This window comes from Propithecus coquereli, unplaced genomic scaffold (assembly GCF_000956105.1).
Source record: "Propithecus coquereli isolate 6110/MARCELLA unplaced genomic scaffold, Pcoq_1.0 Scaffold1, whole genome shotgun sequence".
Lineage (NCBI taxonomy): Eukaryota > Metazoa > Chordata > Mammalia > Primates > Indriidae > Propithecus > Propithecus coquereli.
This window is the reverse complement of record NW_012133857.1, coordinates 11,502,969-11,530,905: the sequence shown is the minus strand read 5'-3', so window position 1 is coordinate 11,530,905 and position 27,937 is coordinate 11,502,969. Positions and strand designations below refer to the sequence as shown.

Here is a 27,937-nt window from a genome sequence, read left to right as displayed (position 1 = left end):
CTGAGGTGCCCCGCTGTAACAGCCCGACTAGGTGGTATCAATCCCACTTGCCGGTGAGCAAATAGGCTTGGAGGGGAGGGTGTCAGATTACATGGCTTAGTGGATTTCGCGTGCCCAGGTCCAAAGCCTGTGCTATCCTCAAACAGCCAGAGGTGGGGACTGGAAGGAGGGGCTGGCTGTTGGGGTCTCCTGGGAGAAGGGCCGTGGGCTGGGCCGGGTGCGAAGGGGAATTCAGGTAAAGTTGAGGAGGGGACGACCACGGGAGCCGGGTACAGGAAGGAAGAGGGAGCGCTGGGCGAGGCGGGCAGAGGGGGCGGTGGCTGGCAAACAGGCCCGGCAGGTGAGCAACGCGCGGGTGCGACCCGGCCCCGGCGGGGCGGGAAGAGGCCGGGGCGCTGTACCACCTGCACCTGGGGTGCGGGGCGCGAACCCCTGCCTCAGCCCCACCCATCCCGGGAGAGCTCCCAGTTCCGGTTGCAACGCTCCCGCAGGTGAGGCCCGGCGGGGGCGGGGCGGGGCCGCCCACGCTCGGGAGTCCGCTCCTCACCGTCCCCGGCGACCCACGTTGCCATGGCTACTGCCGCTGTGCAGCATGCCCCTCCCCCCACACGGGAGGGGTTGAGACCCCCGCCCTAGGCAAACCCGGAGCCCGCGGGGATGGAATGTGGGGTCCTGGGTCGCTCGGGGCCGCGTGCCCGGCTCTCCCGGCTGCTTCCGGCCTGGCCCGGGCGGCGGGCGGGGGGAGGGCGGCCCGGCGGGTGAGGGGGGGAAGGAGCGGAGCCGGGCCCGGCCGACGCGGCTTTGTCTCCTTTGTTCCCGGCGGTGGCAGCGCCGCGGCGGGAGGGGCGGGCAGCGGGCGCAGTTTTCCGCCCCTCGGTCTCCGGGTAACAGCTGCGGCTCCGCCAGACCCACCTCTGCGGGGGGAGGCCGCCGCGCGCAGATCCTGAGGCCGGAGCGGCCGGCACCCGCCTCGGCGCGCACATCCCGCGGGGCCCGGCCGGGTGGTGAGTGCAGGGCTCGGGCCGGGGCGGCGAGGACCCAGGTTCCCGAAGTGGGATTGCCTGAGGCCTTGATCCCGCCGGGCAGGGGCAGCCCGGGAGAGTGGTGGGCGGCTTCGGTTCTCAGAGTTGGGAACACACTTCTCCGTGCGAAGGGAAACTCTGGCGGCTCCGCCTGTAACGCGATTGGGAGACTGAGGAGGTGGAGCTGCTCCTCCGCGCCCCCTCCTCGCCACCGCCGCCGGGGACCAGCCAGCCCCTTCCCCGCCCTTCCAGGGCCACTGGTGGGGTCCTTGCCGCGCGGTCCGGGGGTAGGGAGGAGGGTCGAGGCTTCCCCTCAGTAGTAACAGCCCTTCCTGGTTGTGCCTGGTGGGACTGACAAAGGCAGACCTCTAGCCTCCTGACATCCAGAGAGGGACCCTCCTGTCCATACACCAACACATTTGGGGGGTGATTGACGAGCGCCTTGGGTCATCACAGGTGCTTGGTAAAAGCTGGATCTCCCCACTCCACCTTAACACGCAGAAAACAGGGCAGGCAGGGTACACTACTGCACTATCAATGAGTAACTCACCTCTTTGGTGGACCGTGGAGTCCAGCAGGAGGGGGGAGAGGGAAGGCCAGTTTCCCACTAACTACCAGACAAGGTAAATGTGAGTTATATGGCCCCTCTGCAGGTGTGAAAGGGCCAAGTTAGTGAGCCCCTTTGGTTGGTGAGGACAGTTCCAGGGGCATTCGGGAAGTGCTTACTCTTTGCGGACAGAAGTTAGTCAGTCTTGAGTCCTGCTGAAGAGGTTCAGAGAAAGGTGGGTCCAGAACAGACCGCCAGGCAGGCCTGGGCACAGGCAGAGTTAGGCTTTGGCTGTAAGCCTGGACAGGGCCTGAGATATGGGAAGTGTGCAAGATGGCTGTGGAAGTTGGGGATGTGAGGCCTGGCTCCAAATCAGCCTTTTCAGTCTGCTCTGGCCTGGGCCTTAATAAAAGTGAGGCCAACAGCTTGCCCTTTGAGAGGCCAAGTGGCTTGGAGAGGGGTGTGAGCCCCATATCTCCCCTAGTGGCTGGGTTTCCTTGGCTGTGAAATGAGGGTTCATTCATCATGCAGGGAGCACCTACTCTGTGCTAACATCTGTGTAAGTTGCTGGGGCCTCCAGATCATACTCTTTGCCTTCCAGTAGCTTCAAGTCCAGAGTGGGATGGTGAAGCAGGGAGAAAGGTGGTCTTGGTTGGTGCCACTAGTGCCAGGAACACACTGTATCACATTTATTGGTCAGAGCATTCCTGCCTCCCATTCTATAAATGGGAAACCTGAGGGAGAGCCCCAGGCAGAGCTGCCATATGGCCCTCGGTGGTGGCTGGATATGTCGATTCCATCCACCACACGGAGTGGCCTCCTCAGGAGCCTGGGAGGACAGGGGAGTCTCCCCAGGGAGATGGTGGTTGGGCGTAGGAGTTAATGGGATAGGGAAGGAATGGGCATTCCAGGCATTGTCAAGAGCCAGTGGCGGCTGGAGGAGTGAAACAGCCTGCAGTTCACGCTGGCAGGAACGAAGGGCATGTGTGGGGGAGCACTGGCATGGATCAGGTGGGAGAGGTGTGGATTGGAGGGGTTAGGCCTTTATCCCTCAGGCCCTGGGGTGTCCCAGAGTCTCTGGGCGGGGAGAGGAGATATACTCCAATTCTGCTTAAGGAAGATCCTGCAAGGTTTGGTGGGGGCTAGGTTGGAGGGGTTGAGGGCTGCTCTGTGGCCTGTGGCAGAAGTTAAGTGAAATGTGTGTGCCCCAAACAGAGGAGAACAGGTCACTGCCCTCCTTCCTTTCCTCCTCTCCCTACCCGGGGCATGCGGGGAAGGGGAAGAGGTGCCAGACCCTGTTTCAGGGGAGGACTGCGATTGAAGAAGCCAGACAGCTTTCCCTGTCAGGGGCTGGGTCAGCCTCTGACCTCGTATGTGGCCTGGCCAGGAGCTGTTCCGATCCCGCCCATCTCTTCCTTGAGGCCCCTCAGTCCAGTTGTGATTTCACATTTGGGGAGTGGTTTTGTTCCTGCCCCTTGAGAGCTGGAGATCCTTGGCAGGCAGTAGGCTTTGAGCAAATATTTGTAAGCAAATGAAGTAGTGATTGTTGGTCTAACTGTGGGACCCTATGCTCAAGGCACATCCCTAGCATGAGGTGGCAGGAGGAGTGAGCAGTATCCAAGTACAGGAGGTATCCTCTGCCTATCCTTAGGCGGGCCCTGTCTTCCCAGAGGAAGAAACTTTCTTTCCTTGTCCATTGGAAACTAGGTGGGGGGTTCCTGGGCAGCCTGGCCTTGCCACAGTCCTGAGATTCTGGCCGGGTTCGAGACTTTCTCTGCTGCCCCCTCCCCCCCGCCCCCTTGGGTGGCAAACAGAGGCGGCCTTGTTCCTGCTCCCATAGAGCTGCCCTGTTCTCTGCACACTAAAAATGGAAACCCCCAAGCTATTTTGGGAGCAGTGCCCAGCCAGGCTGTGGCCAGGGCCCCCCTGCTCCCACCGGGCTGTGGCCACAGTGTCCCTGTTCCCAATAGGCTGTGGGACCCTCCTTTGAGCCTTATGCCTATCTCTGCTCACTTTGGGGCAGCCTCAGGAGTACCCTGTTCAGGCCTCTGCCGGGATGAGCCGACCTGGGCTGAGAGAAGCCAGTGCCTGGGACATTCTGCCCAGACAGGCCGGCAGCTGGGTGGTGGGAGGGGCTGGGCAACGTGGCCTGGGCACAGGCAAGTAGGGGAAGTATCTCCCAGTCTGGATGCATGGTTTGTCCCAACACTTCACCAACTTTGGTTCTCCTGGCTGGGGACCACTGAGGGCTGGGGAAGGTAGTGTTGCCATGGTTTCTTGGTTCTGGGACTCAGGAGCCTCAGGTGGGGCACAGGGAGGGGTCTGTGAGGAGAGCAGGCACCCAAAGTCTGGGGAGGTCTTGCGGATGGATGTGGGGATGAGAGGCACAGCCAGGCATGGTGGCTTCCTGTAGGACACCACCCCCTGCCCCCTTATCCCACATCCTAGGCGCTGACACTGCTCTGGCTAGCAGGAGAGGAAATAGCAAGGAATGGCCTGGCTTCTACAGCTCTCTAGGTCTTAGGGCTTGAACTAGGAAGTGTATGTGTGTGTGGTGTCTGTGTCTGTGGTGGGTGGAGGTGACATACCTTTGCAAAGTGTGTTTCTGTGTGTGGGGGGAGGTTGTTTCTATATGGATGTGTCTTTATGCAGTATCTGAACATGGGGGTGTGCCTGTGTGGTGTGTCTGTGTTTCTGTGTGTGTGTCACTCTGCTGTGTATACAGATTGTGTCTGTATGCATCTATGTGTGTGTTTGAGTGCCTGTGTGTTTGTGTGTGGGTGTGTGCATGCAGGTGGGTGGTATGTGTGCAAGTGTGTATCTGCCAATGTGCTGGTGGTCATTTGAGCTAGGACAGCTCCTGGCCTGTGTGGAAGTAGTATACCTGTGTGTCTCAACAGGGTAGAATTTGGGCAGAAAGAGGGGCCTCAGACGGAGAGGGCCATGCTGGTGGCCTGTGGGCCCTGCTGGCCATGGGGCTTCTTCCCAGCTGACCTTTCCCAGGCCCCTCGGGTGCTTGGCTCTGCTGCCCTCCCCTTCCTCATGTGGGCTCCGAGGAGGCGTGCTCTGTGGAATGTGTTTGGTGGCTGAGGGCCAGGCTGGGCCCAGCTCCACCAGCAGGCTGGACAGTGGGGAGGGGGCACTTTTGTGCCGCCTCCCTGGTGGGGAGCTCAGGGCTCCCACATGCCCGCAGACCAGCCCCCAGCTTTACACTTTGCTTTCCCCTTGGCTAGGTGACTCCCACACAGGTCATGCTGTTGTCTCCTGATCCAGCCGGCCCTGCCAGGTGAGCCTGACCTCACACCTAGGCATCTAGGAGCATGTGACTCCCACCTATGCTGAGGACTCTCCGAGGTGCAGCCCAGCCTTTCAGGCCCCACCTCTCCCAGCTGGAACCTCCCTCTTCTCTCAGGCCCATTGGTTCTGTGGTTATTACCCTTCTGGATTCCTGGCCTGAAAGGCCCTGAACCTAGTTCTTGTCTTGCTCTAACATTCTGGTGGCCCATGAGACCCCACCCTCCCTTTTCCTTTTGCCTGGGAAGCTGACATCTCTGCAGAGGGCCCTCTCCCTTCCTGGAGTCTGGGCCCCTCCTTCCTATCACCTGCTCTCCAGCCCCTTCCAGGCCCTTGCCCTCTGATCCTTATGGTGGTACAGGGCAGTGCAGGGGGCAGGGGTAGAGTAGGATGCAGGTCTCCCAAGAGAATGGGTAGTGTTGAAGTTTCCAGGGAAAGTGTCTCCTATTTCTGACCCCTGGCTGGTGTGTGGTCCTGGGTCCTCCTCTGCTCACCCCTTGGGTTAGGAGGGGCATCTTGGCAATGTTACAGCCCTGTCCCTCACCAGTGGCTCCAGAATGCTATCGTGGCCATGTGAGCCCCACTCGACTTCTCTCCCTGCCAGGTGACCATGCCTGCCCTTGGCCCAGCTCTTCTCCAGGCACTCTGGGCCGGGTGGGTCCTCACCCTCCAGCCCCCTCCACCAGCTGCTTTTACTCCCAATGGCACGCATCTGCAGCACCTGGCGAGGGACCCCACCTCAGGCACCCTCTACCTAGGGGCCACCAACTTCCTGTTCCAGCTGAGCCCTGGGCTACAGCTGGAGGCCACAGTGTCTACTGGCCCTGTGCTAGACAGCAGGGACTGCCTGCCGCCAGTGATGCCTGATGAATGCCCCCAGGCTCAGCCAACCAACAACCTGAACCAGCTGCTCCTGGTGAGCCCGGGGGCCCTGGTGGTGTGCGGGAGTGTGCACCAGGGTGTCTGTGAGCAGCGGCGCCTGGGGCAGCTTGGGCAGCTACTGCTGCGACCAGAGCGGCCTGGGGATACCCAGTATGTGGCTGCAAATGACCCTGCGGTCAGCACGGTGGGGCTGGTAGCCCAGGGCTTGGCAGGGGAGCCCCTCCTGTTCGTGGGGCGAGGATATACCAGCAGAGGTGTGGGGGGTGGCATCCCACCCATCACGACCCGGGCCCTGCGGCCGCCGGACCCCCAAGCCGCCTTCTCCTATGAGGAGACAGCCAAGCTGGCAGTGGGCCGCCTCTCTGAGTACAGCCACCACTTCGTGAGTGCCTTTGCACGCGGGGCCAGTGCCTACTTCCTGTTCATGCGGCGGGACCTGCAGGCTCAGTCTAGAGCCTTCCGTGCCTATGTGTCTCGAGTGTGCCTCCGGGACCAGCACTACTATTCCTACGTGGAGTTGCCTCTGGCCTGCCAGAGTGGCCGCTATGGGCTGATCCAGGCTGCAGCTGTGGCCACGTCCAGGGAGGTGGCCCATGGGGAGGTGCTCTTTGCAGCCTTCTCCTCAGCTGCTCCCCCCACTGTGGGCCGGCCCCCATCAGCAGCTGCTGGGGCATCTGGAGCCTCTGCCCTCTGTGCCTTCCCTCTGAATGAGGTGGACCGGCTTGCTAATCGCACACGAGATGCCTGCTACACCCGGGAGGGCCGCGATGAGGACGGGACCGAGGTGGCTTACATTGAGTATGATGTCAATTCCGACTGTGCACAGCTGCCAGTGGTGAGTCCCAGCACTGCCCCAGCCTTTTCCCTTCTCTGAGGCCACTGCCCAGGGAGTCTGAAGGGAAGCTGGCTGTGGTGTGGGATGATCAGGTTGACAGATATTAAGTGCTTTCTTTTTGCCTGGGGCGATAGAAGGGACCTTAGCGCAGGTGTGGCATTGGGGTAGCAGAGAGCAGTACAGGGATTGGATTGGACCAGGGTGCTGAAGGGGTGGCACTTGTGTAGGTAGACTGAGAGGGTATTTGGGGTTCTCAGGCAGTGGCAAGGACCCAGAATGTGGGGATGAGACATGTTGTTTTAGGTTCTTGAGCAAGAGAGGAAGGTAAGGTTGAGACTTAATTGACTCTAGCCTCAGGATGGATAAAAAGAGAAGAAGCACACAGGGGACGGAGTCATTGCGAGGCGGGAGAGGGCCCAGGGGAGGGCCGGTCCACCTCATTAGAGGGAAGTAGACTCAGAGGTGAAGATGCCAGCTGTGGTCCAGGAGCAGGCTGACCACACAAACTGGAGGAAGGAGCTCCCAGGCCAGGGGTGGGAGAAGGTGGGGCCATAGGCAGAGGTAGGGACCAGAAGAGGGCCAAGGAGCCAATGGATAGTGTCCAAGCTGGCTGGAGATCAGTCCACTGTGGTAGGACTAAGGATGTGGCTGTGGAGATTGTGTCCAGGGTGGGGGTGTCAGGGAGGGTGGGCAGAGAGACTAGGGGTGGGATGAGGCTGTCCAGGGAGGATGGGGCAGGGGAGGTTACCCAGGGAGGGCCTTACTGATGCTTCTTGCTGCCTGCAGGACACCCTGGATGCTTATCCCTGCGGCTCAGACCACACACCCAGCCCCATGGCCAGCCGGGTCCCACTGGAAGCCACACCAGTTCTGGAGTGGCCAGGGGTTCAGCTAACAGCTGTAGCAGTCACCATGGAGGATGGACACACCATCGCTTTCCTGGGTGATAGTCAGGGGCAACTTCACAGGGTGAGCCCACAGGAAGTACCAGGCCTTGCCTCAGGGTCCGGAGGGGACAGGCTGCTGGGGACCAAGCCTGGATGGAGCTATCGCTGCAACTCCTGAGGTTGGGAGAGATGACCTGCACTCTTCTTCCTAGGACTGGGTAGTGTTTACCTGTGACTTCCCTCTAATTTCTGGGCTGGTTGGTATGACCTCAGGCTGCTCAGGAGGAAATTCTGTCTGTAAATTGCTTCAGTGGTGGGGGTTAGGAGAAGGCATTGGGCCTGTGGTTATGGACTTGGGTCCCAGACCCTGTGATCTCTGATCCCAGGTCTACTTGGGCCCAGGGAGCGATGGCCACCCATACTCCACACAGAGCATCCAGCAGGGGTCTGCAGTGAGCAGAGACCTCACCTTTGATGGGACCTTCGAGCACCTGTATGTCATGACCCAGAGCACAGTGAGTGCCAAGCATGAGCCAGGGCATGGCTGCTGGGAGGGGCCCCCAGGCAGGGGCATGGACCCATTTGTGGGTGAGCCACTGGTGTTTGGATTGCTGGCCTCAGATCCTCTTTGCTGTCACAGCTTCTGAAGGTTCCTGTGGCCTCCTGTGCTCAGCACCTGGACTGTGTGTCTTGCCTTGCTCACAGGGACCCGTACTGTGGGTGGTGTGTGCTCCTTGGCAGGTTGGTGCTCCACTGAACCTTGACTCCTCCCAACCCCATCCTCATGCCCTCAGTGTTCCTGCATAATTGTCCTATCCAGGATTCCTGATCTCAGCCCCTGATCCCCAGATCCTACAATCTCCCACCCCCATCTTCCACCCTGGACATCAGTGGCCTGCCAGGGCAGACAGAGGAACCTGGTGCCATGACCCACTCTAGGGCCCTGCCCAGGTCCTCAGAATTGTAGGTGTCCCTGTCCTATGAACTCTCAGTGGCCCCGTGAAGGTCACAGATAGATGCTGGTCATTCTTGCTCAGGTGCAGTCGCCACTCGGAGTGCTCGAGGGGCCAGGGCCCAGAGCAGTGGCTGTGGAGCTTCCAGCCTGAGCTGGGCTGTCTTCGAGTGGCAGCTATGAGTCCTGCCAACATCAGCCGAGAAGAGAGGAGGGAGGTGAATGACCAGATAGGTGGGCCCCTGGTGGGGAGGGCTCTAGAGATCAAAGTTGTCAAGTACACCACACACCACATGGCCTTGCATAAGTCACTTCTTCTGGAACCTCAGTTTCTTCATCTGTTACTAACTCGGGCCAGAGGGTATTTGTGAAGACTTGGGGGCTGGTGGCTGCTGGTGCCTGCCCACATTGGTGCCCCACAAATGTGAGTCCTAGCATGCTGTCCAATGACCTTGACAGTGTGTTCTGGGCTTTCTTGGTAGGTTTTCTTATCGGTGCCAGACCTGCCACCCCTGTGGCCAGGGGAGTCATACTCCTGCCACTTTGGGGAATATCAGAGCCCTGCCCTGCTGACTGGTTCTGGTGTGATGTGCCCCTCCCCGGACCCTAGTGAAGCCCCAGTGCTGCAGAGAGGAGCCGGTGGGTGAGAGAAGGCGTCAGCCCTGGGGCTTGGGAGCCCCACCCTCTCCCAGGGATGTGGTTGGGGCGACGTGTGAATCCAGGCAAGGAGCCCTGAATCGATGTCTTTCTCCGAGGCCTCTCACTGGTCCCCACCTGCCCGAAGTTTCCATTCTGTGCCTGGGTTCTCCTTCCCATTTGGCGTCTCAGGATGCGAGTTCTGGGTCTGAGCACACTTCCCCATTGCTCAGCCCCGGCCCTCTCTCCCCATTTACAGACCATGTCTCTGTGACTGTGGAGCTCAGGTTTGGCACCGTTGTGATCGCCCAAGCTTCCCTCTCTTTCTATGACTGTGTGGCAGTCACTGAGCTCCGCCCGTCTGCACAGTGAGTTCCTCACCCTGTCCCTTAGCCCTGGGCTGCCCCATGGTGAGCTGTGCCCCATGGCTGTGCTCTGTGCAGGTGCCAGGCCTGTGTGAGCAGCCGCTGGGGGTGTAACTGGTGTGTCTGGCAGCACCTGTGCACGCACAAGGCCTCGTGTGATGCTGGGCCGATGGTGGTGAGCCAACGGGTGAGCATACCTCTGGGCTGGGCCACACGGGGGGTTTGGGGTTCCCAGTGTGAGGGTTTTCCTGATGGCCGTGGGTCTGTGTGTAACAGACTTGCTGGAGAATGGCTGCTGATACGTCCTGCCTGTTTCAGGAGAGGACTTTTGTAGCTGAGAGGCAGGGGAGGTGTGGCCTTCTTGCGCTTCCTCAGCACAGACACCCCAGAGCCTGCCCCTCCTTCTCCTTTTGAGAATTAATGGGCTGTTTTTGTTTCTCTTTTCCTTGGCCTCTTTTCCTCTTAACATACCCTTTGCCTGCCTGCCTCCTGCTCCTGCACCTGCCTGCTGAGTGGCCCTTCCCATCTTTCCCTGCCTCCCCCCTCAGAGCCCGCTTCTTTCCCTAGCCCCTCCTGCAAGAGATGCACCCACCCCCTTCCCACCCAGAGCCCCCAAAGTCCCAGTCACCCCTGCTCCTGACACCCTTCCTGTGGTACCTGGGGCTCCCTCCATAGCCATAACCTCGGACTTCCCATCTGGGGCCAGGCCTTCCCCTCTCAGCCCCTGGGGGCCATGGGCAGGTCCCGGCCCCATGCCTTCCCCCGCCTCCACAGAGTCACCTCTCCATGAGAAGCCCTCCCCTCCCAGCTCCCCCAGCAGACCTGGAACCACTGTCCCTGCTCCTGCTGACTTCGGACCCACGGCCACATCTGAGGACCTCTCAGCCGCTCCCCCATCACCCTCAGATGCAGCAGCAGTGCCCCCTGTAGACCCTGGCCCTGAGGCCTTTCCCTCTGTGGTACCCCTGGACCAGCCCCCTGGCACTGCTCCTGCTACCCCTTTCCCAGGGGCCACGGGCTCCACAAAGCCCGCTCTGGACTGGCTCATAAGAGAAGGCGGCGAGCTGCCCGAGGCGGACGAGTGGACGGGGGGTGACGCGCCCACCTTCTCCACTTCCACCCTCCTCTCAGGTGATGGAGACTCAGCAGAGCACGAGGGCCCTCCCGCCCCCCTCATCCTCCTGTCCAGCCTCGACTACCAGTATGACACCCCCGGGCTCTGGGAGCTGGTGAGGCCCAGCCCAGGAAGGAGGCCTCGGGAGGGGATGTGGGAAGACGCAGCCCCCTGCCTGCCTTGCGATTCTGCACTGGGGGGCTGGAGGGGCAGGGTAGGGGCTGCAGCCCTGCACCAGCCTTGCTCCTGGAATCTGGCAAGGCAAAGGGCTGAGGTGGGCAGGGTGGGCTCCATAGGCTGCCTTGCTCTTGGTGCGTGCAGGAAGAGGTGAACTGGGGGGCAAACTCCTGCCCTTGTGTGGAGAGTGTTCAGGGTTCCACGCTGATGCCCGTCCACGTGGAGCGGGAAGTCCGGCTGCTAGGCAGGAATCTGCACCTTTTCCAGGTGGGTGTGTCCCTCCTGCCGCTGTCCTTGCAGCCTTCTTGGCTACTGACAAACTACACACAAACCGTGGGGCCAGGAAGAGAGCATGGCCCCAGGGCTCAACCCCAACCCAGAGGATGTGCTGGGGGACCTGCGGGACTCTCTGGACCCAACTCCTAAAGCTGCCCCAACAGCTCCTCTGCCCCCAGGATGGCCCAGGAGACAATGAGTGTGTGATGGAGCTGGAAGGCCTCGAGGTGGTGGTTGGGGCCCAGGTTGAGTGTGAGCCGCCTCCAGATACCCAGTGCCACGTCATATGCCAGCGGCATCAGGTGCAGACCATGAGTACCTGGGTGGGCAAGGGTGCCCTGGCCACAGGCTGGCTACCAACCTTAGTTGGGTGTACCACACTTGTCCAGGCGAGTCTCGGTATCCCATCTCTGACCTCTGACTATGTGCCCCATGGGGTCCCTGTGTCCTAGCTCTGACATCTAACTTGAGAGCCCATGGGGTCCCTATACTCCGGTTCTGCCTTTAACCTCCAACCTTGTGGTTCCGGGGGGGTCCCTGCACTCCAACTCTGACTTCTGACCCTGTGTTCCTGTAACTAGTCATTTTGGTCCTTTCTCTGACCACTACCTCCCCAGGCCTGATGCTTCCCCCTACCTAGGCTCTGAACCCACTCTTATTTCTCCAGCTTAGCTATGGGGCTCTGCAGCCAGAGCTCCGTGTAGGGCTGTTTCTGCGTCGGGCCGGCCGTCTGCGTGTGGACAGTGCTGAGGGGCTGCATGGTGAGCTAACTGGGGGCTGTTGGACCTGGCTGGTGGTATAGGGCTGCCTCTCCAGGCCTGCCTCTCACATTTGTCTCTGCCACCCCCAGTCGTACTGTATGACTGTTCTGTGGGACACGGGGACTGCAGCCGCTGTCAAACCGCCATGCCCCAGTATGGCTGTGTGTGGTGTGAGGAGGAGCATCCACGTTGCGTGGCCCGGGAGGCCTGTGTCGAGGCTGAGGCTGTGGCCACCCAGTGCCCTGCGCCCCTCATCCACTCGGTGTGTCTAAAAGCTGGCATGTCTCTTCTTCACTGTTGCCCTTGGAGGGGAGAATGCAGGGGGCCCAAAGGTAGGAGACTGGAGCTACCTCTCCAGGTGGGTGGAGGTGAGCAGTCCTTGTCCTGGAACAGGTGGAGCCACTGACTGGACCTATAGACGGAGGCACTCGCGTCACCATCAGGGGTTCCAACCTGGGCCAACATGTACAGGATGTGCTGAACACAGTCAAGGTGGCTGGAGTGTCCTGTGCTGTGGACGCTCAGGAATATGAGGTCTCCAGCAGGTGAGCTGGACCCATCAGGAGCAGGGCACACCTCACGGGACTCCATGGTTGGCTTTCCTGCCCAGGGCATCCCACCCACCACTTGTCTGCTCTGCCTTCTCCTTTCCTTCATTCTGGTCACAATGCCTCAGTGCTGGGGTTGCCGTTAGGCCCCGGAGTACCCACCTTAGCTTCCTGCTCGGACCTGCAGGTTCCTGGCGTGGGCTGCTGAGGGATCATTCCTGGGCCTGTCTGGGGCAGGGTCACTGCCCAGAGCTGACTGGTTGCTCTGCTTCCTGGCTCCGCTTAGGTGTTCTTACCTAGCTTTCTGAGTGACCGTGGATATAGTCATGGCAGCAGGGGCCTCAGATCCCAGACAGCTGTGTTCAGGGGCTGTCCTTCTCACCAGCTGACCCTTCTTCCCCCAGCACTGCCCTAAGCCACTGGGCTTCTCAGGAGGGTAGACTTGTGGCACACTTGCAGAGGGCCAGGCCCCTCTGTCCCAGTCTCTGGGGATCCCTTTTGCCTTCCTGGTGCTCATGGCTCACTGAGATTCTGGGTCATGGTAACCTGGCCAGCAGTTGCAGGGTCCCAAATGTGCATGAACGGGACGTTCCCAAGGAGTTATCAAGCAGTAGAGCTCAATCCTGGCTGAATGTCAGGGTAACCCACAGAACCTGTCTAAAATCAGCATGGAGCAGATCCTTACTCCGCCCTCAGAGATCTGGGTTCAGGGGGCTTGTGGTGGGCCCTGCAGTCTGTATTTGAAGGAAGGAACCACTTTGCTAGAGCACAGTTTTCCTTAAATGTCTTATAACTGAGAACTAAAGTGACTAGACAGTTAATGATTCCATAACCATAAGACTACAGTAATTTATGATGTGATTTATGAAGAGATTAAAATATATTCTGGTTGGAGCCTCCCCTGGATAGTTCACGCATCGCTTGTTCTGTTTTCCTGGAGTGTTTACAGTGACTGTGACAATGTCACAGGGTCAAGACACTGTAGGCTTAACATTCTGGAAACTAATTTGCCTGAGCTTCTGTTTTCTGGCTAAGAATCAGCATTTTCTTAGACTGTTCACTGTCCCTTCACGTCTATTCCCTAGATCTGACTGGAGGCTTTCAGGGACTTTTTTCATGAAAAAAAATCAAGTTTCTACCACTTTGAGAGTGGGCACTGTGCACGTGGTCCTGGTGGAGGACCCGGGTGGCTGGCTGGGCCACTCACTGGCTCAGCAGCTCACCCCCACAGCCAGCCTTACAGGGCTCCTTTGTAAATTTATGCCACTACACAGATAAATTCTTCCTTGTTGGGGGCCTCTGGGGTTGAACTTGTATTATTGAAACCACAAATATTCTCAGATGCCAAGGCCTTCTGGTGTGCCATAAGGAATTTCCTCCAAAGTGCGGGAGGGTCTCTATCCATCCTGTGGAGGATGGGAAGGGGAAGACCACCTGTCAGTGGGGCAGGGAGAGGAGCCCCCAGGTCTATTTGAGGGGGCCCTTGGTGCAACCTGGCACCCCTTAGCCTGCCCTGTGCCCACAGCCTCGTGTGCGTTACCGGGGCCAGCGGGGAGGAGGTGGCTGGCGCTGTGGCAGTGGAGGTGCTGGGAAGAGGACGCGGCGTCTCAGAGCACGACTTTGCCTATCAGGTGCCTGACTGCTGAGCCACCCCCAGCTGCCAGTGGGCCACCCTCTCTGGTGGCTCCTCTCAGCCCATCTGTTTTCGCCTTCGTAGGCTCCCTATCCCAGGCCATCTTGTCTATCTGAGCTCTCTTTCTGGGATTCTCCTGGCCTGATGCTTGTCTGTCTCTCTTTGTTCTTTTCCTGTAGGACCCGAAGGTGCACTCCATCTTCCCGGCCCGTGGCCCTAGAGCTGGGGGCACCCACCTCACCCTGCGTGGTTCCAAGCTCCTGACTGGGCAGCTGGCGGACATCCGAGTGGTGGTCGGAGACCAGCCTTGTCACTTGTAAGGGCCGCTTCCTCATCCTGCAAAAATCCATGCACTGCAGGGAGAAGACAGGGGCTGGGGTGCTGGGAAGAGCAGAGAGTGGGGGAGGGCCGAGTCTGCTCCTTCAGAAAGTGGCCAGACCCTCACTAAGCTGGGCTGTTGTGGGAGTGTGTCTCCAGGGCCACCTATTGGAGACTGCAGTCAGCACCCAAGGGAAGTGAGCTGAGGTTTGAGTGTGTGCTGGTTTCCTTTGCCTTTGCCCCTGTGGCCCAGCCTGGCCTGCCGTCCACTCCCACCTCCCCTCCCCAGGCTGCCGGAGCAGCGGTCAGAGCAGCTGCAGTGTGAGACGAGCCCACACCCCGTGCCTGCCATGTTCCCTGTGGCTGTGTGGTTTGGGGCCACTGAGCGGAGGCTTCAGCACGGCCAGTTCAAGTACACATCAGACCCCAACGTCACTTCTGCTGGCCCTACCAAGAGCTTCCTCAGGTGCTGAGCCAAGGGCGTGGCTGCATGGCATGTGGCAGGGAGATCTTTGCAGCTGCACTGTGTTGGGGGTTTGCAGGGCTTTACGTGGAGGCTATGAATCCCACGCTGCTGGTAGGGACAAGGGGTCATGTGGTTTGGGGCTGGGCTGAGCTAACCTAGCTGGGACTGGGCTGTGCTTTAGATCCTGGATCACCTAAGCTGTGAGTGGCCCATGGGCTGTGTTTCAGTGGAGGACGTGAGATATGGGTCCGTGGCCAGAATCTGGATGTGGTGCAGACGCCAAGAATCCGAGTGACCGTGGCCCTAGGAGTGCAGCAGCCCAGCCCGGGGCTTGGACGGAGGCGCCGAGGGGTCCCGGAGACAGCATGCTCCCCTGGAGCCCCCTGTGTCAGTCATCACATAGAACATCCCTGGGCATTCCCTGCCTGCACTGGGCTAGCCATCACTCTCCCCTTTCCCCCCAGCACACCCCACGGACAGCCATGGGTGGCTGGTACCAAAGGAGGCCCTTCCCACACAGCCCCTCGGTTAACCCTCCTTTGTTTTCCATCACCCAGTTTGAGGAGCCATGCCACGTGAACTCTTCCCAGCTCATCCTGTGCCGCACACCTGCCCTCCCGGGCCCGCTCGAGGACCCCTGGGTCCGGGTGGAATTTATCCTTGACAACCTGGTCTTCGACTTTGCAACACTCAACCCCACACCCTTCTCCTATGAGGCTGACCCCACCCTTCAGCCCCTCAACCCTGAGGACCCCACCATGCCATTCCGGCACAAGCCTGGAAGTGTGTTCTCTGTGGAGGTACTGCTCCTACTTGGACATGGCAGGGTCTAAGACCCTTCTCTTTGCTGGACAGTATTGCTGTGTGTGGTGGAGAGGTCAGGACAGCAGAGCAGGGGCCAGTGGATTGGCACAGCTCCTCATCCTCACTGTGGCGAAGGCAGAGGGGCTGGTGGGGGAGTGCGTAGTTTAGCACCTGGCAGAGGTTTGGCGTTGACCACTTAGCTGGTGGTCTGGGTCTTGACACACTCCATGGCAGGTTCCTGAATGACGATGTGTAAATGGGTGGCGTGGTGCGCAGTAATTAACGGGGCTAATCCTCAGTTGGCAACCTGGTTCACGTGGACACAAACCAGGCACATGTTCTGGACATATGCAGCAAGCAGTAGGTGGGCATTCAGGCCATAGGTCAATCCACCATCACCCACCTGGTGGGCCATCAGATGGAGTAGGGGCTCTGGTTTTGCAAGTTGACTGGGCAGGATTTGGGGATAGCTTTATGTTCTTTATATTTTTGGCTCTGGAGAAGAAAGATAGGGAAGGGTCGTGGGGAAGAGGTGGAAGGATGCTATGTGACTGTCGGCCCCAGGTGCAGAGGAAGAAATGCTAAGCTCTAGGGGGTGTTTCAGGACCATCCTTACCACATTTGGGTGGATAGGACCTGAGCGAAGGGTTCTGAGTGACTGATCAGTGATCCTGTGTTCCAGGGGGAGAACCTGGACCTTGCAATGTCCAAGGAGGAGGTGGTGGCCATGATAGGGGATGGCCCCTGTGTGGTGAAGACGCTGACCCGGCACCACCTGTACTGCGAGCCCCCTGTGGAGCAGCCCCTCCCACGGCACCATGCCCTCCGAGAGGCACCTGATGCTTTGCCTGAGTTCACAGTCAGTGGGCAGGCCCGGGACCGGGCTGGGCTGGGTACCAGGCACGTGCTAAACCCTGGCTCACAAGTGGCTTCCCACACAGGTACAGATGGGGAACCTGTGCTTCTCCCTGGGTCACGTGCAGTATGATGGCGAGGGCCCCGTGGCTTTTCCTGTGGCAGCCCAGGTGGGCTTGGGGGTGGGCACCTCTCTTCTGGCTCTGGGTGTCATCATCATTGTCCTCATGTACAGGTGGGTGCAGCCAGATGTGGCTGGGCTGGGGTAGGTCGTGGGATCTGGCTGGGCTGGGAAGGGACAGACTGGACCAGGGGTCAACAAACACTTTCTGTGAAGGGCCAGGGAGTAAATATTTTAGGCTTTGCAGGCCAAGTAGTCTCTGTTGCAGCTACTCAGTTCTGCCATTGTGGCACAAAAGCAGCATGGGCAGTATGTAAACACGAGTGTGGCTGGGTTCTAACCAGTCTCTGTTTATAAAGATAGGTTGTGGGGTGGATTTGGCCTGGTCGTAGTTTGCTGATCCCTGGCCTGAGCTGTGCTGGACTGAACAGAGCATGGGTGGGTGTGACTTGCTTGGGAGCAGGCAGGCTGAATTGCTCTGGGCTAGGCCTTGGCATGGCCTGGCATGGACAGTCAGACCATGTGGACAAGGCCAGGGTGTGCCTGGGGCTGGGTCAGGCAGGCCTGGGCCAGTGGGACCCAGCAAGGGCTTTGGCCTCATGCTGCTTCCCCTCCTGACCTTGGAGCTGAGCAGGAGGAAGAGCAAGCAGGCCCTGAGGGACTATAAGAAGGTCCAGATTCAGCTGGAGAATCTGGAGAGCAGTGTGCGGGACCGCTGCAAGAAGGAGTTCACGGGTGAGGCCACAAGAACACCCTCTAGGGCTCTGCCCGATCCCACTCCCATCAGACGGGGTTGGCACCCAAACCTGGCCTCTTCTGCTCAACAGACCTCATGACCGAGATGACTGATCTCACCAGTGACCTTCTGGGCAGTGGAATCCCCTTCCTTGACTACAAGGTGTATGCTGAGAGGGTCTTTTTCCCTGGGCACCAGGAGTCGCCCTTGCACCGGGACCTGGGTGTGCCGGAGAGCAGAAGGCCCACCGTGGAGCAAGGGCTGGGGCAGCTGTCCAACCTGCTCAACAGCAAGCTCTTCCTCACCAAGGTGCCTGGACCCTCCTTACCTGGTCTTGCCCATGACTGTGCTCTCCTGGCCATGGCCTCTGAGTCTGTCCCTCCCTCCCCACCCCTTCCCCTCTGCCTGGCTCCAGTTCATCCACACACTGGAGAGTCAGCGCACCTTCTCGGCTCGGGACCGTGCCTATGTAGCATCTCTGCTCACTGTGGCACTGCACGGGAAGCTTGAGTACTTCACCGACATTCTCCGCACCCTGCTCAGTGACCTGGTGGCCCAGTACGTGGCCAAGAACCCCAAGCTGATGCTGCGAAGGTCTGTGGCTGTCTGGGCTGGGCGGGCCACAGACAGCTGGAGCTAGCGCAGGGCCTTGGGTCTGAGGGTCTGTGGAATAGAGAGCCCCACGGCCCCACCTGCTGACTCTGCCTCCCCATTCCTGTCGTCTCAGGACAGAGACTGTGGTGGAGAAGCTGCTCACCAACTGGATGTCCATCTGCCTCTACACCTTCGTGAGGGTGAGGGAGGCAGAGGTGCATGGGGCTCCTGTCCAGGCAGGGTCAGGACCTCTAAACCACCAAGCCTCCGGCCCCCATGCAGCTTGCGCACTCATGCTGGAGCAGAGACTCCTGCTCACTTTTCTTCAGTTACCTTAAGCCTGTGTCCTGTCCCCTTCCCCATGATGTGTCATGTCCCATATACCTCTGCCACCTGTCTGGGGGCCCTAACTACCTGCACTTCCCCAGGACTCAGTAGGGGAGCCTCTGTACATGCTTTTCCGAGGGATTAAGCATCAAGTGGACAAGGGACCAGTGGACAGTGTGACGGGCAAAGCCAAATACACCCTGAATGACAACCGCTTGCTGAGAGAGGACGTGGAGTACCGTCCCCTGGTGAGGGTGTGCGTGTGTGCGGTCTGCAGTATCAGTGTCCAGTGAGGGCCAGGGCAGGAGGGATTGTAGGGGTGTGGAATTGGGGCACCAGTATCTGGTGTCAGCACGTGGACAGAGAGCCCGCCTGATCTCTGGCTGGGTGCTGGAGGGAGAGCTTCAGACTGGCTCAGCAGGATAGAGGTTTGGGCCAGACCTTTTGGATAGGGCCTGGATGTGCCCCCAGGCTTGGGATGGGACCAGGGTAGGCGGGACCAGGGTAGGCACAACCAGGGTCTGGGAGGAGCTGTGCCAGGGCTTGACCCCGTCAGTCTGACCACTCCACCAGGGATGCAGCCTTGCCCACAAAGCCAGAACCACTCTGGCAAACAGGGCGAACACTTTTCAGGGTTTGCTTCTCCCTGGTTCCGTATGAGGGTTCCTTTGGGGAAATCTCACTCAGGCTCCTGCTCCTGCCAGGATGGGTGGGGATACTGGCTACTGCAGGCTTGCCTCAGGCACTTCGCCCTGGCCAGCTCAGTTGGGCACCGGGGATCCGAGTGAAGAGAGATTGGGGCTCACCTGTTCTGCCATCTTCCTCAGAGATGTTTACAAGTGCATCATGCTGGGTGCTGGGGTCACAAGGCAGGAAGCTGCTGTTCCCAGGGAAGGCAGGCAGGTGAAGAGACAAGAATTAGGGACTGCTTGGTGCTTGGGGGTCAGAGGCAGTGGCTGCCTCATGGGTTGTCCCTGCTCTTGGTCTTGGTCATCCTGAATGTAAACGAACCCTGACGGCTCCCACATGTCCTACGTAGACTTTGAATGCGCTGTTGGCTGTGGGGCCTGGGGCAGGAGAGGCCCAGGGTGTGCCCGTGAAGGTCCTGGACTGTGACACCATCTCCCAAGCCAAGGAGAAGATGTTGGACCAGCTTTATAAAGGACTGCCTCTTGCCCAGCGGCCAGACTCTCGCACCCTGGATGTTGGTGAGGACATGGAGAGCCCTTGGGGACCTGAGCCAGTGTTGGGCCTGGGCTGCTCTGGGACCAGCTCTGCAGGGACAGCTTATCACTTAGGGTGGGTAGGATGTTGGGAGTCACCCCCTGGTGAGGGGTCCCTGCTGCTGGTCTTTGGAGAGGTTGAGTAGGGCTGCCCCCGATGGAGGGGCCAGTGTCCCTGTGGAGGAAGACATGGGCTCCACTGTGGGAAGGGTATCTTGGAAGCCCGGGACCAAGTCCTACCTTACCCTTGCAGAGTGGCGGTCTGGGGTGGCTGGACACCTCATCCTGTCTGACGAGGATGTCACTTCTGAGGTCCAGGGTCTGTGGAGGCGCCTGAACACCTTGCAGCATTACAAGGTAGGAGGGGTCAAGGTTGGAGGAGAGGTGTGGGTTGGGGAGGGGGCTGGTGGAGGGATCACCACCTGTGGTCAGCAGGTCCCAGATGGAGCAACTGTGGCCCTCGTCCCCTGCCTCACCAAGCACATTCTCCGGGAAAACCAGGATTATGTCCCTGGAGAGCGTGAGTACTGCCTCCCACCACAGTCCTCTGCCCTTGCTGTGCCCAGTCCTGGGTATTGGGGAAAGGCCTCTGGGCCCCAGGGAGGCTTATTTGTATTGCCCTTCTGCCCAGAGAAGCCTCAACCAGCTGCCCCCACTCCGGGGAAAGTTGGCAGGACCCAGGGGCCTGGGGAGGTGGCACCTGGTGAGGGGTAACAGTGTGGGCTCTTGGCACAGGGACCCCAATGCTGGAGGATGTAGATGAGGGGGGCATCCGGCCCTGGCATCTGGTGAAGCCAAGTGAGGAGCCAGAGCCGCCCAGGCCTCGGAGGGGCAGCCTTCGGGGCGGGGAGCGTGAGCGAGCCAAAGCCATCCCCGAGATCTACCTGACACGCCTGCTGTCCATGAAGGTGGGACAGCAAGGGCTGGGCAGGGCCGGGGGCAGGGATAGGACAGGCAGTGGGGTCTGGCTGTGGGGAGAATAGCCACTCGTGGGATTTGGGGTGGTGTGGGGCTCGCAAGAATAGTGCCAGGAGGTATCTGAGACTGGGCTGGCGCTGAGGTCCCCTTGCTGCCCCCCCCACCTTCCCATAGGGCACCCTGCAGAAGTTTGTGGATGACCTGTTCCAGGTGATTCTCAGCACCAGCCGCCCCGTGCCACTCGCTGTTAAATACTTCTTTGACCTGCTAGACGAGCAGGCCCAGCAGCACGGCATCTCCGACCAGGACACCATCCACATCTGGAAGACCAACAGGTGGGGTGGGGCCGCTGGGCCCGAGGTGTGTAGGGGTCCTTCCTGCCTCCCCAGCACGCTCATCAGCCATGTCTGCCCCCACTGCAGCTTGCCGCTGAGGTTCTGGATCAATATAATCAAAAACCCACAGTTTGTGTTCGACGTGCAGACATCTGATAACATGGACGCGGTGCTCCTTGTCATCGCACAGACCTTCATGGATGCCTGCACCCTGGCTGACCACAAGCTGGGCCGGGTGAGCGGGTTGGGGAGGGCCTGGGGGGGATGAGTGGGGACGGGATGGTGTGGGCTGGAGGCGGACAGTCCTGTGCATACCCAAATTCCAGGCTTTCCTGAGAATTTCAAGGAAGAGGGTTTGGGGAGATCTCTGACATCCCCAGGCCAGGCCTTGTCCCGGGGGCTCCCTATAAGGTGTCAATGCCTCAGTCTTAAAGAATGAGCAAGGGTAGGGGGCATCGTGCACCAATTCACAGGGTTAAGACGTGGGCAGCAAGTGCAGCCTAGTGTGGCTAGGGCATAGAAGCTGGCAGGCTGTGGCAGTAGGCCAGGGCCACTGGTCAGGGCTCACTCTGAGGGCAACAGTGGGCCCCAGAAGGCCTGGGAGTAGGGGAGTGGTGTGGTCAGACTGAGAGATCCGTGGAGCATCCTAGCAATTGTGCAATGGGTGGACTGGAGCATGGGGGTCCAGAAAGGACAAGCTAGCGGCCAGATTCAAGCTGGGCAAGAGGGCGCCGGGCAGGCAGAAGCCGTAGTTTGGATGTAGGGGGATAAGGAAGAAGAGGGGGGTCACATATGATCCCTGGGCCTCTGGCTGTGGAGAGCTCAGACTTGGAGGAGGTGAGCCTGATGTGTGTGGGGCCACCAGGTGGTTTCCAGGGTGGAGATGTGGACTCTCCAGTCCCAGAACAGCTCCGGGCTGCCCGGTGGATTTGGTTCCTTAGAGTGGTGGAGGTGTCTGCCTGCCAGTGCGGTAGTGCAGGGCATCCAGGGGAGTGCCAGGATTTGAGGGGTGTGCTGAAGAGGGGAGCCAGAGGCACGGAAGAGAAGTGGTCTGAGCTGTGTGGTAGCACAACGATCGGGAATGTATTGTCACGGTAGTCAAAGCCGAGAGTCCCATGACACACAGGGTCCCCAGCGTGTCGGGCAGGGCCCGTGTGTGGCTTTGCAGTTCCGTTAGTGGGCTCTGCTTCGCCCGGGCCCTTGGGAACAGGTGTCTTTTGACCTTCAGAGAGGCATCTCTAGGCCGCTCTGAAGAAACAAAATGGAACGTTCCACCCTGCAGTGTTTGCGCACGCTCTCATCATTCTGCCTGCATTGAGCTGAGCATCACAGGGCCACACCAGGACCCACGGGGCCGCCTCTGGGGCTGGATGCTATGTTATGGCTGAGTTTTTTGCCAGACCTTTCCAGTGCCTCCCCTTCCTAGCAGAACAGCAAATGGTTCCTGGACGGCTCAGGGATAGTTCAAACCAGGAATGCCAAGGTCCCTCCATGGAGCGCTGATGGGAAGGCACGCATCCTGACCCTGCTCATGTGGGGCAGCACCGCCTCACAGTCTTTCCCACCTTCCCAGCAGCTTGAGGATGAGGCAGAGGTCCTGAGAATAGAGGTGTGCTGCCCAGAGCCCACGGCTGCTGGGAATTGTGTCTGAGTGTGTTAAGTGACTTGAGAGACCTGCTTCAAATCCCAGCTCAGCCAACTCAGGAGTGAGGTGGTCTGTGGCAATTTACATAATTTTCTAGGTCCCAATTTGCTGATTTTTAAAATGATTACATGGGGAATAGACACCGTGCTTCCCGCCCTACGTGCTGGCCCCCTGCTAGATCCAGACGGAGACATGTGGAGCTGAGAAATGACCTCAGGGTTATCTGGGGAGGAGCTCAGTCGACATCAGAGACTGGATGTTGGTGGAGGGCAGGGAGTGGAGGAGGCTCCTGCAGAAGGAAGTGGCCTAGGGTGACCAACTGGCCTGGTTTGCAGGACTGAGGGGCTTCCTGGGATGTTGGACTTCTAGTTTTAAAACTGAAGCAGCACTGGGAAACCCAGGGTGGTCGGTCACCTTAACAGGGGCACTCATCCTTCCTTCTTCTTTCACTGCCCTCCTACTGGTACCCAGGACTCCCCCATCAACAAACTTCTGTATGCTCGGGATATTCCCCGTTACAAACGGATGGTGGAAAGGTACTGGAGGGGCATGGGTGGGTGGAGATTGGGGGTACATGCAGCTGAGGCCAGGGGTGGGCCTGGGGTGGGGATAGGGGGAGTGGGTTTGTTTGCCCAGCAGCTGCCGCACTCTGGCTCTCTGGCAGGTACTATGCAGACATCAGACAGACCGTCCCAGCTAGTGACCAAGAAATGAACTCTGTCCTGGCCGAGCTGTCCCGGGTAAGGCCTCCCTCTGCTGCTTGGGCTGGGTACAAGCCTCCTGCCACAACGGTCCTGCCCCTGTCACACTACTCCTTTGCAGGGAAGCCCTTGGGACCTCAGCAGCCCTGTGAACTGGTTGGGGCAGGACACAAACCTTCATTATAAGAGCAGAATGTTCCAGGTGCCCCTGTAAAAGGCCAGGGCTCCCAACATCTCATCACAGAGCAAGCAGGGGTCTTGTCCCGACAGCTGCCCCCTAATCTGACTCAGCCAGGTGCTTGGTGCCTGCAGCTTTGGCTGTGATCTGTGGATGATAGATCTGGGATTTGGCCCCAGGCCTGCCTGGCTCTGCCTGCACATGTCTTCCCACTGTTCTGCCTTCCTCGGTGGTAGAGACATGCCCCACCTACTCCTAACACAGCCCGAAACGTAACTCCAGGGAATTTATAAACAATGTTTCCGAAATGATGATGATGATGGTTGGTGTCAACCACGCTGCAATACGGCTACCATTTTGGGGTGTTGGTTTGTGTCAAGCCTTTCATGGGGCACTTTGATTGTTTCATTTGATCTCCATAAGAGCTCCCCAAGTTAGGTGACGTGACTCTGTTGTCCTGATGAGGAAGTTGAGGCTCAGAGATGTCCCCATGGAGGGGCTTGAGAGTGACTTGAGGAAATACTTGAGTTAGATCAGAGCAGAATCATGCCGGCCTCACAGCCTGCAAGCAGCATCTGTCCCACTGTCCCCTGCCTCTGTAATCGTCTGGAATGGCAGAGGGTCCGGGCCAGAGCCTCGAGGCACAAGACAGGCAGGGCCCCAGTGGAAACCCCAGGCCTTGCTGAAACTGCAGACCTGGGCTCTCTTCCTACCAAAGAGGCCCTCTGGCCCTATCCTGCCCCAGCTGGGTACGCCTCGCCTGGGGTCCCTGGTCTGCACAGGGCTCTGCTTCCCACTGCGGGGCTTATCCTTTCTTCCATGTCTCAGGCCCCTCCTCCCCATCCCTCTTCCCTGGGGTCCTGGGCTGCTCCAAGCTGGCTGCACCCCTCATCTCTCTCACCTCTCATTTGGCCTCCTCCCTAGAACTACTCTGGAGACCTTGGGGCGCGAGTGGCCCTGCATGAACTCTACAAGTATATCAACAAGTACTACGATCAGGTGGGCAGGCCCTGGGCTCTGACTGGGAGGCCGACCTTGAGGCTCCCCTGGAGGTTGAGGGGATGGATATGAGAGGGGGTCTGGCCCTGTGACTCAAGGTGGGAGCCCTCAGATCTCCCCCAGGTACAGTGTGAGGTGGGGTTGGACCCCTTGGGGTTCGGGAAGTGTTCTTCAGGCATGCCCCTAAAATTTGCTGTGCTCCTCCCAGTCCCTCACTCCCCATCCCTGCTCCTCTGTGGGTTCCCAGGCATGGTGCTGGTGGTTGGGGGCTGGGGGATCTGCTAGGGCCTGGAGATAGTGTACAGGATGTGCTGAGAGGGACACAGCTGCCCCCTCTGCCCCGACCATGCCCCCACTCAGTCCCTGCCAGAGTCTGATGCTGGCAGTGTGTTGCATGTGGCCACCTCTGCAGGTGCAGGCCTGGCCTGGCTGTATGAGCCACCAGAGAGGAGGGTGCGGGCATAGGACCAGGCTGAGTAAGGGGACAATGGAACTGGTGAGGGGGTTTTCTGGGGGATCCCTGGGCTGGGCCTGAAGATGTGAGCACCCACCAGCCAGCCTGTTGAGTGCCTGATGGAATTGTCCACCCAGATGTTTGTGTGGCACCAGCGATATGGTCATTGCTGTTCAGAGATAAGGAACTTGCCTCACAGCCCACAGCCTTCCTCAGCATGGTGTGGGCCATGGTGTGGGGGTGGTGGGAGTGTCGCAGTCACGTCCCCTCCTGGAGACGTGGTGGGCGATGGCTATTCTCCCCCATTGCTGCTGCCCTCTCAGTTTCCACCCCTTCCCCTGTGGCATCCCCTGTTTGTGGTTATGTAATTGCTTGTGTTTGATCAATATCTGTCTCCCTGTCCACATTTGTCTGGTCATTATTGGGTCCCTGTCCTTGCCTGGCACCTGGCTTATGGGAACTCAGGAAGTGCTCTTGTGCTAGGCGGGCCTCTGAGAGGCTCAGTACTGAGTGAAGGGCTTCATTCCCCACCATAATACTCCTTAAAACCGCACGGCACTTTTGCTGTTAGTATCCCTCCCGCCGCCGAGGCCCTGAGGTCACAGGAAGTAAGCGAAGCAATTTGCTGGGTTTCTTGGGCTCCTACCCCAGTTTTGCTGCAGCAGCTTAGGAGGGCTGTTGCAGTCTGCAGTAAACGTGTAAGCCAAGGAAGTCTCCCCTGATGGTGCTGGTCTCTGTGTTCCAGATCATCACAGCCCTCGAGGAGGACGGCACAGCCCAGAAGATGCAGCTGGGCTATCGGCTCCAGCAGATTGCAGCTGCTGTGGAAAACAAAGTCACGGATCTATAGGGACCCAGGAGCCCTGGCCTGCTGTCACCTCAGCCCTGCCTGGGCAGCCCTGGAACCTCGAGGGAGAGACCACCTTCTTAGATGCCTATAGTGACTGACAAGCAGAGTTAGTAGAAGGTGACTCCCAGTCTCCTGGTGGCTCTGGCCTTGGCCCTGCTGGACTCACATTGCAGGTTTGGGGCCCTGAGGCTCATGGGGTACTACCCAGCCAGCCCGCTGAGCCGAGTGACCCTGTGGGCCATTTCCTGCGTGACACCAGTCTGCAGGGAGTTAGGGACTAAGGGCTTCCAGAGAGTGGCTGGAAGAGTCTCCAGGCCCATGGGAAGACTGTACTATTCCTTAGTACTGGCCTGTGTCCCACTGGGATTCAGAGAGGAAGGAGCACCCACACTTTCTGTCTTCCTCCATCATGCCTGACCTCAGTTTAGCTGCCTCTGGCCTATTGCTGCTGCCACATCCTAGGTCTAAGAGATGAAGGCCTCTCTGAGGCTACTGCAAACAGACCCTTCAGCAGGGCTGGCTGCCTCAGGGCTACCCCTGTGGGGAAGACATCTGCTGCTGGGGGCCTTGGGGAGAGTGGTGGCACCACTGACCCAGCTCTTCATTAAAGGATAACACACTGCCTGGAGTCTGATGTGTGGGCCTGGCCCAGCCCCTCTCTTGAGTATGAGGGTGTCAGCTGTGCCTGGCAGGCACCAGGGGGAGGTGATATCTGCACCCTGGGGGAGTCTCTTGGTCCCCATGTAACGCCCCAGACTGCAGGGCTGGCTGGGCTCTCCTTGGCTCCTGGGCAGGGCCTGCTGGGGTCAGAGCTTCTGTGAAGGAAGTAAGAACCGCATCTGGGGCAGGGTTGAGAGAGGCCTGTGCCCCAAGGCGGAGGGGTCTGCAGTCTGTTCAAGGGGACCTGCCTTATCTGCAGTTTGGGTATTCTTACTTCTCCGTCCATGTTCCATTTGTCTTGAAAGGAACCAGGAAAGGACGGCATCATTACAGGCAACTCTGGGCAGAGTAGATCTTGAGGACCTTTTTCCCCGGTCCTGTTTGTGGACTTCTGGTTTCTCTGTTGCCTTCCAAGTCGAGGCATCTTCGTCCTAAACTGACTGTGCCTACATGAAGGCCACCTTGTGTGGTTTCTTGTGATTGGTAGCTGGAGGTGAGCTCTGTGGCTGCCTCAGCAGGAGGCAAGCCCCCCACCCACCCAGGGAAGAGGCGAGAGCAGGGCCCTGCAGCCCTGAGGTCTTCAGAAGGCCCACTTCTTAGCACTGTGCTCACTCCCATAACCCTGTGACCCCCATCCTCCCTTGCCCTCCGGCGCTGAGGCCCCATCTACCTCTTGGAGGTCTTCAATGAGGATTTGAAGAGATGGAGACTGATGGAATTCTAGGAGGAGTCCTCTTCCCTGCTTCTTTTTGGCCCTAAATAAAGCCGTCTACAAAGTCCTTGTACTTAACACAGGAGGAGCCATGTTGGTCTTGTCCATGCCAGGGGTGGTTGCAGCTGCTATTCTCTGTGGGGCTCTAACGTCCCTCCTTCCCCATTTCTGCACAATGTGGGGAATCACAGAGACACATGAGCAGTCAGGTGCCATCATTTGGGAGCAAGTCCTTCAAATGGGTGCTCCGGCCAGACTTTCACAGCCACTCAGAATGGTTCTGACTCTCCCCAGCTGCTGCTCTGGCCAAACCATGGAATTGATCCCTGTGGTGACAATCTCAGGGAGCAGGGCCAATGGGAACTCAGGGGTGGGCTTCAAGTGGGCACAGAGGGAAGCAGCCTTGGTCCACACCACAGGGACCTCGGCAGAGGCAGAGTTGTGCCTCTGTTCCTGGCCCAGCCCTCTGGCAGGTTTTAGGAGGCCCATAGCCAGGCAGGGGAGGCTCCTGGGAGAAGAAGGCCGTGTGCCTGCATGCCTGGGCACGTGCACATGGAAGGGGTGAGTATTGAACATGCTCTGAGTCATCCACTTTGGTGGCTCAGCCCTCACACAACATTGTTGTAATACAAGATGCGAAGAAAAAACACCTAGCATGATGAGATAGGAAACTCTAAGTCTACGCAAAACCATGGCCGAGAATGGAGATTCCAACACCAACAGAATTTTGTGGTTGCTCACTTGGGTCTCAGCCACAATTTCAGTGTAGAATGTTTGTAATTCAGTTTGGTCGATCTTTTCCTAATTTTTTCATTTCAAGATTGCAAAAGTGTGCCCTCAGCACTGTTTTCCACAAACCTGTTAGCATACAAAGGCCTTTGTTTCTCATTGTCACCTGTGGCTTCTTAAGGAGTTTATTCAGTGACTGACTTTATTAAAAAGCACTTTCACCAATTTAAATATTGGAATAATTGTCCAAATGGATAGAAGACCCAGGAGTTCTGTATTTTTATAAATTTTTTTTTTTTTTTTTGAGACAGAGTCTCACTTTGTTGCCCGGGCTAGAGTGCCGTGGCGTCATCCTCGCTCACAGCAACCTCAAACTCCTGGGC

General features: G+C 58.8%; 1 protein-coding gene across 7 annotated transcripts; it reads left to right on the top strand.

The window, feature by feature from the left end:
- The first annotated feature begins 7 nt into the window (after positions 1-7).
- PLXNB1 (plexin B1) lies at positions 8-26,092 on the top strand. 7 transcript variants are annotated; one of them, XM_012637805.1, is made up of 38 exons: positions 8-53; positions 4,803-4,855; positions 5,468-6,580; positions 7,367-7,549; positions 7,854-7,982; positions 8,108-8,208; positions 8,505-8,637; positions 8,902-9,058; positions 9,315-9,423; positions 9,499-9,607; positions 9,969-10,649; positions 10,856-10,978; positions 11,167-11,289; positions 11,655-11,748; positions 11,838-12,010; positions 12,142-12,293; positions 13,822-13,927; positions 14,109-14,245; positions 14,537-14,713; positions 14,941-15,100; positions 15,271-15,513; positions 16,200-16,376; positions 16,459-16,607; positions 17,128-17,228; positions 17,321-17,538; positions 17,645-17,823; positions 17,957-18,023; positions 18,252-18,398; positions 19,190-19,358; positions 19,627-19,730; positions 19,809-19,893; positions 20,109-20,281; positions 20,466-20,626; positions 20,714-20,861; positions 22,743-22,807; positions 22,936-23,011; positions 24,075-24,149; positions 25,349-26,092. In XM_012637805.1, exons 3-38 carry the CDS (start codon positions 5,474-5,476, stop codon positions 25,451-25,453), a joined length of 6,396 nt encoding a protein of 2,131 aa, XP_012493259.1. In that variant the 5' UTR covers positions 8-53; positions 4,803-4,855; positions 5,468-5,473; the 3' UTR covers positions 25,454-26,092. The 7 variants fall into 7 exon arrangements, with proteins under 7 accessions (XP_012493259.1, XP_012493252.1, XP_012493247.1 ...); XM_012637798.1 differs by having other exon boundaries at positions 17,957-18,038; XM_012637793.1 differs by having other exon boundaries at positions 17,957-18,038; positions 19,806-19,893.
- The last annotated feature ends 1,845 nt before the right edge of the window (positions 26,093-27,937 follow it).

Excerpts from the sequence above, each read along its gene's own strand:
- PLXNB1 (XM_012637765.1), top strand. The coding sequence starts at position 5,474 with ATGCCTGCCCTTGGCCCAGCTCTTCTCCAGGCACTCTGGGCCGGGTGG. Across the intron at positions 7,550-7,853 it reads GTCAGGGGCAACTTCACAGG|GTCTACTTGGGCCCAGGGAG; the intron begins GTGAGCCCACAG and ends CTCTGATCCCAG. Across the intron at positions 16,608-17,127 it reads ATCATTGTCCTCATGTACAG|GAGGAAGAGCAAGCAGGCCC; the intron begins GTGGGTGCAGCC and ends GGAGCTGAGCAG.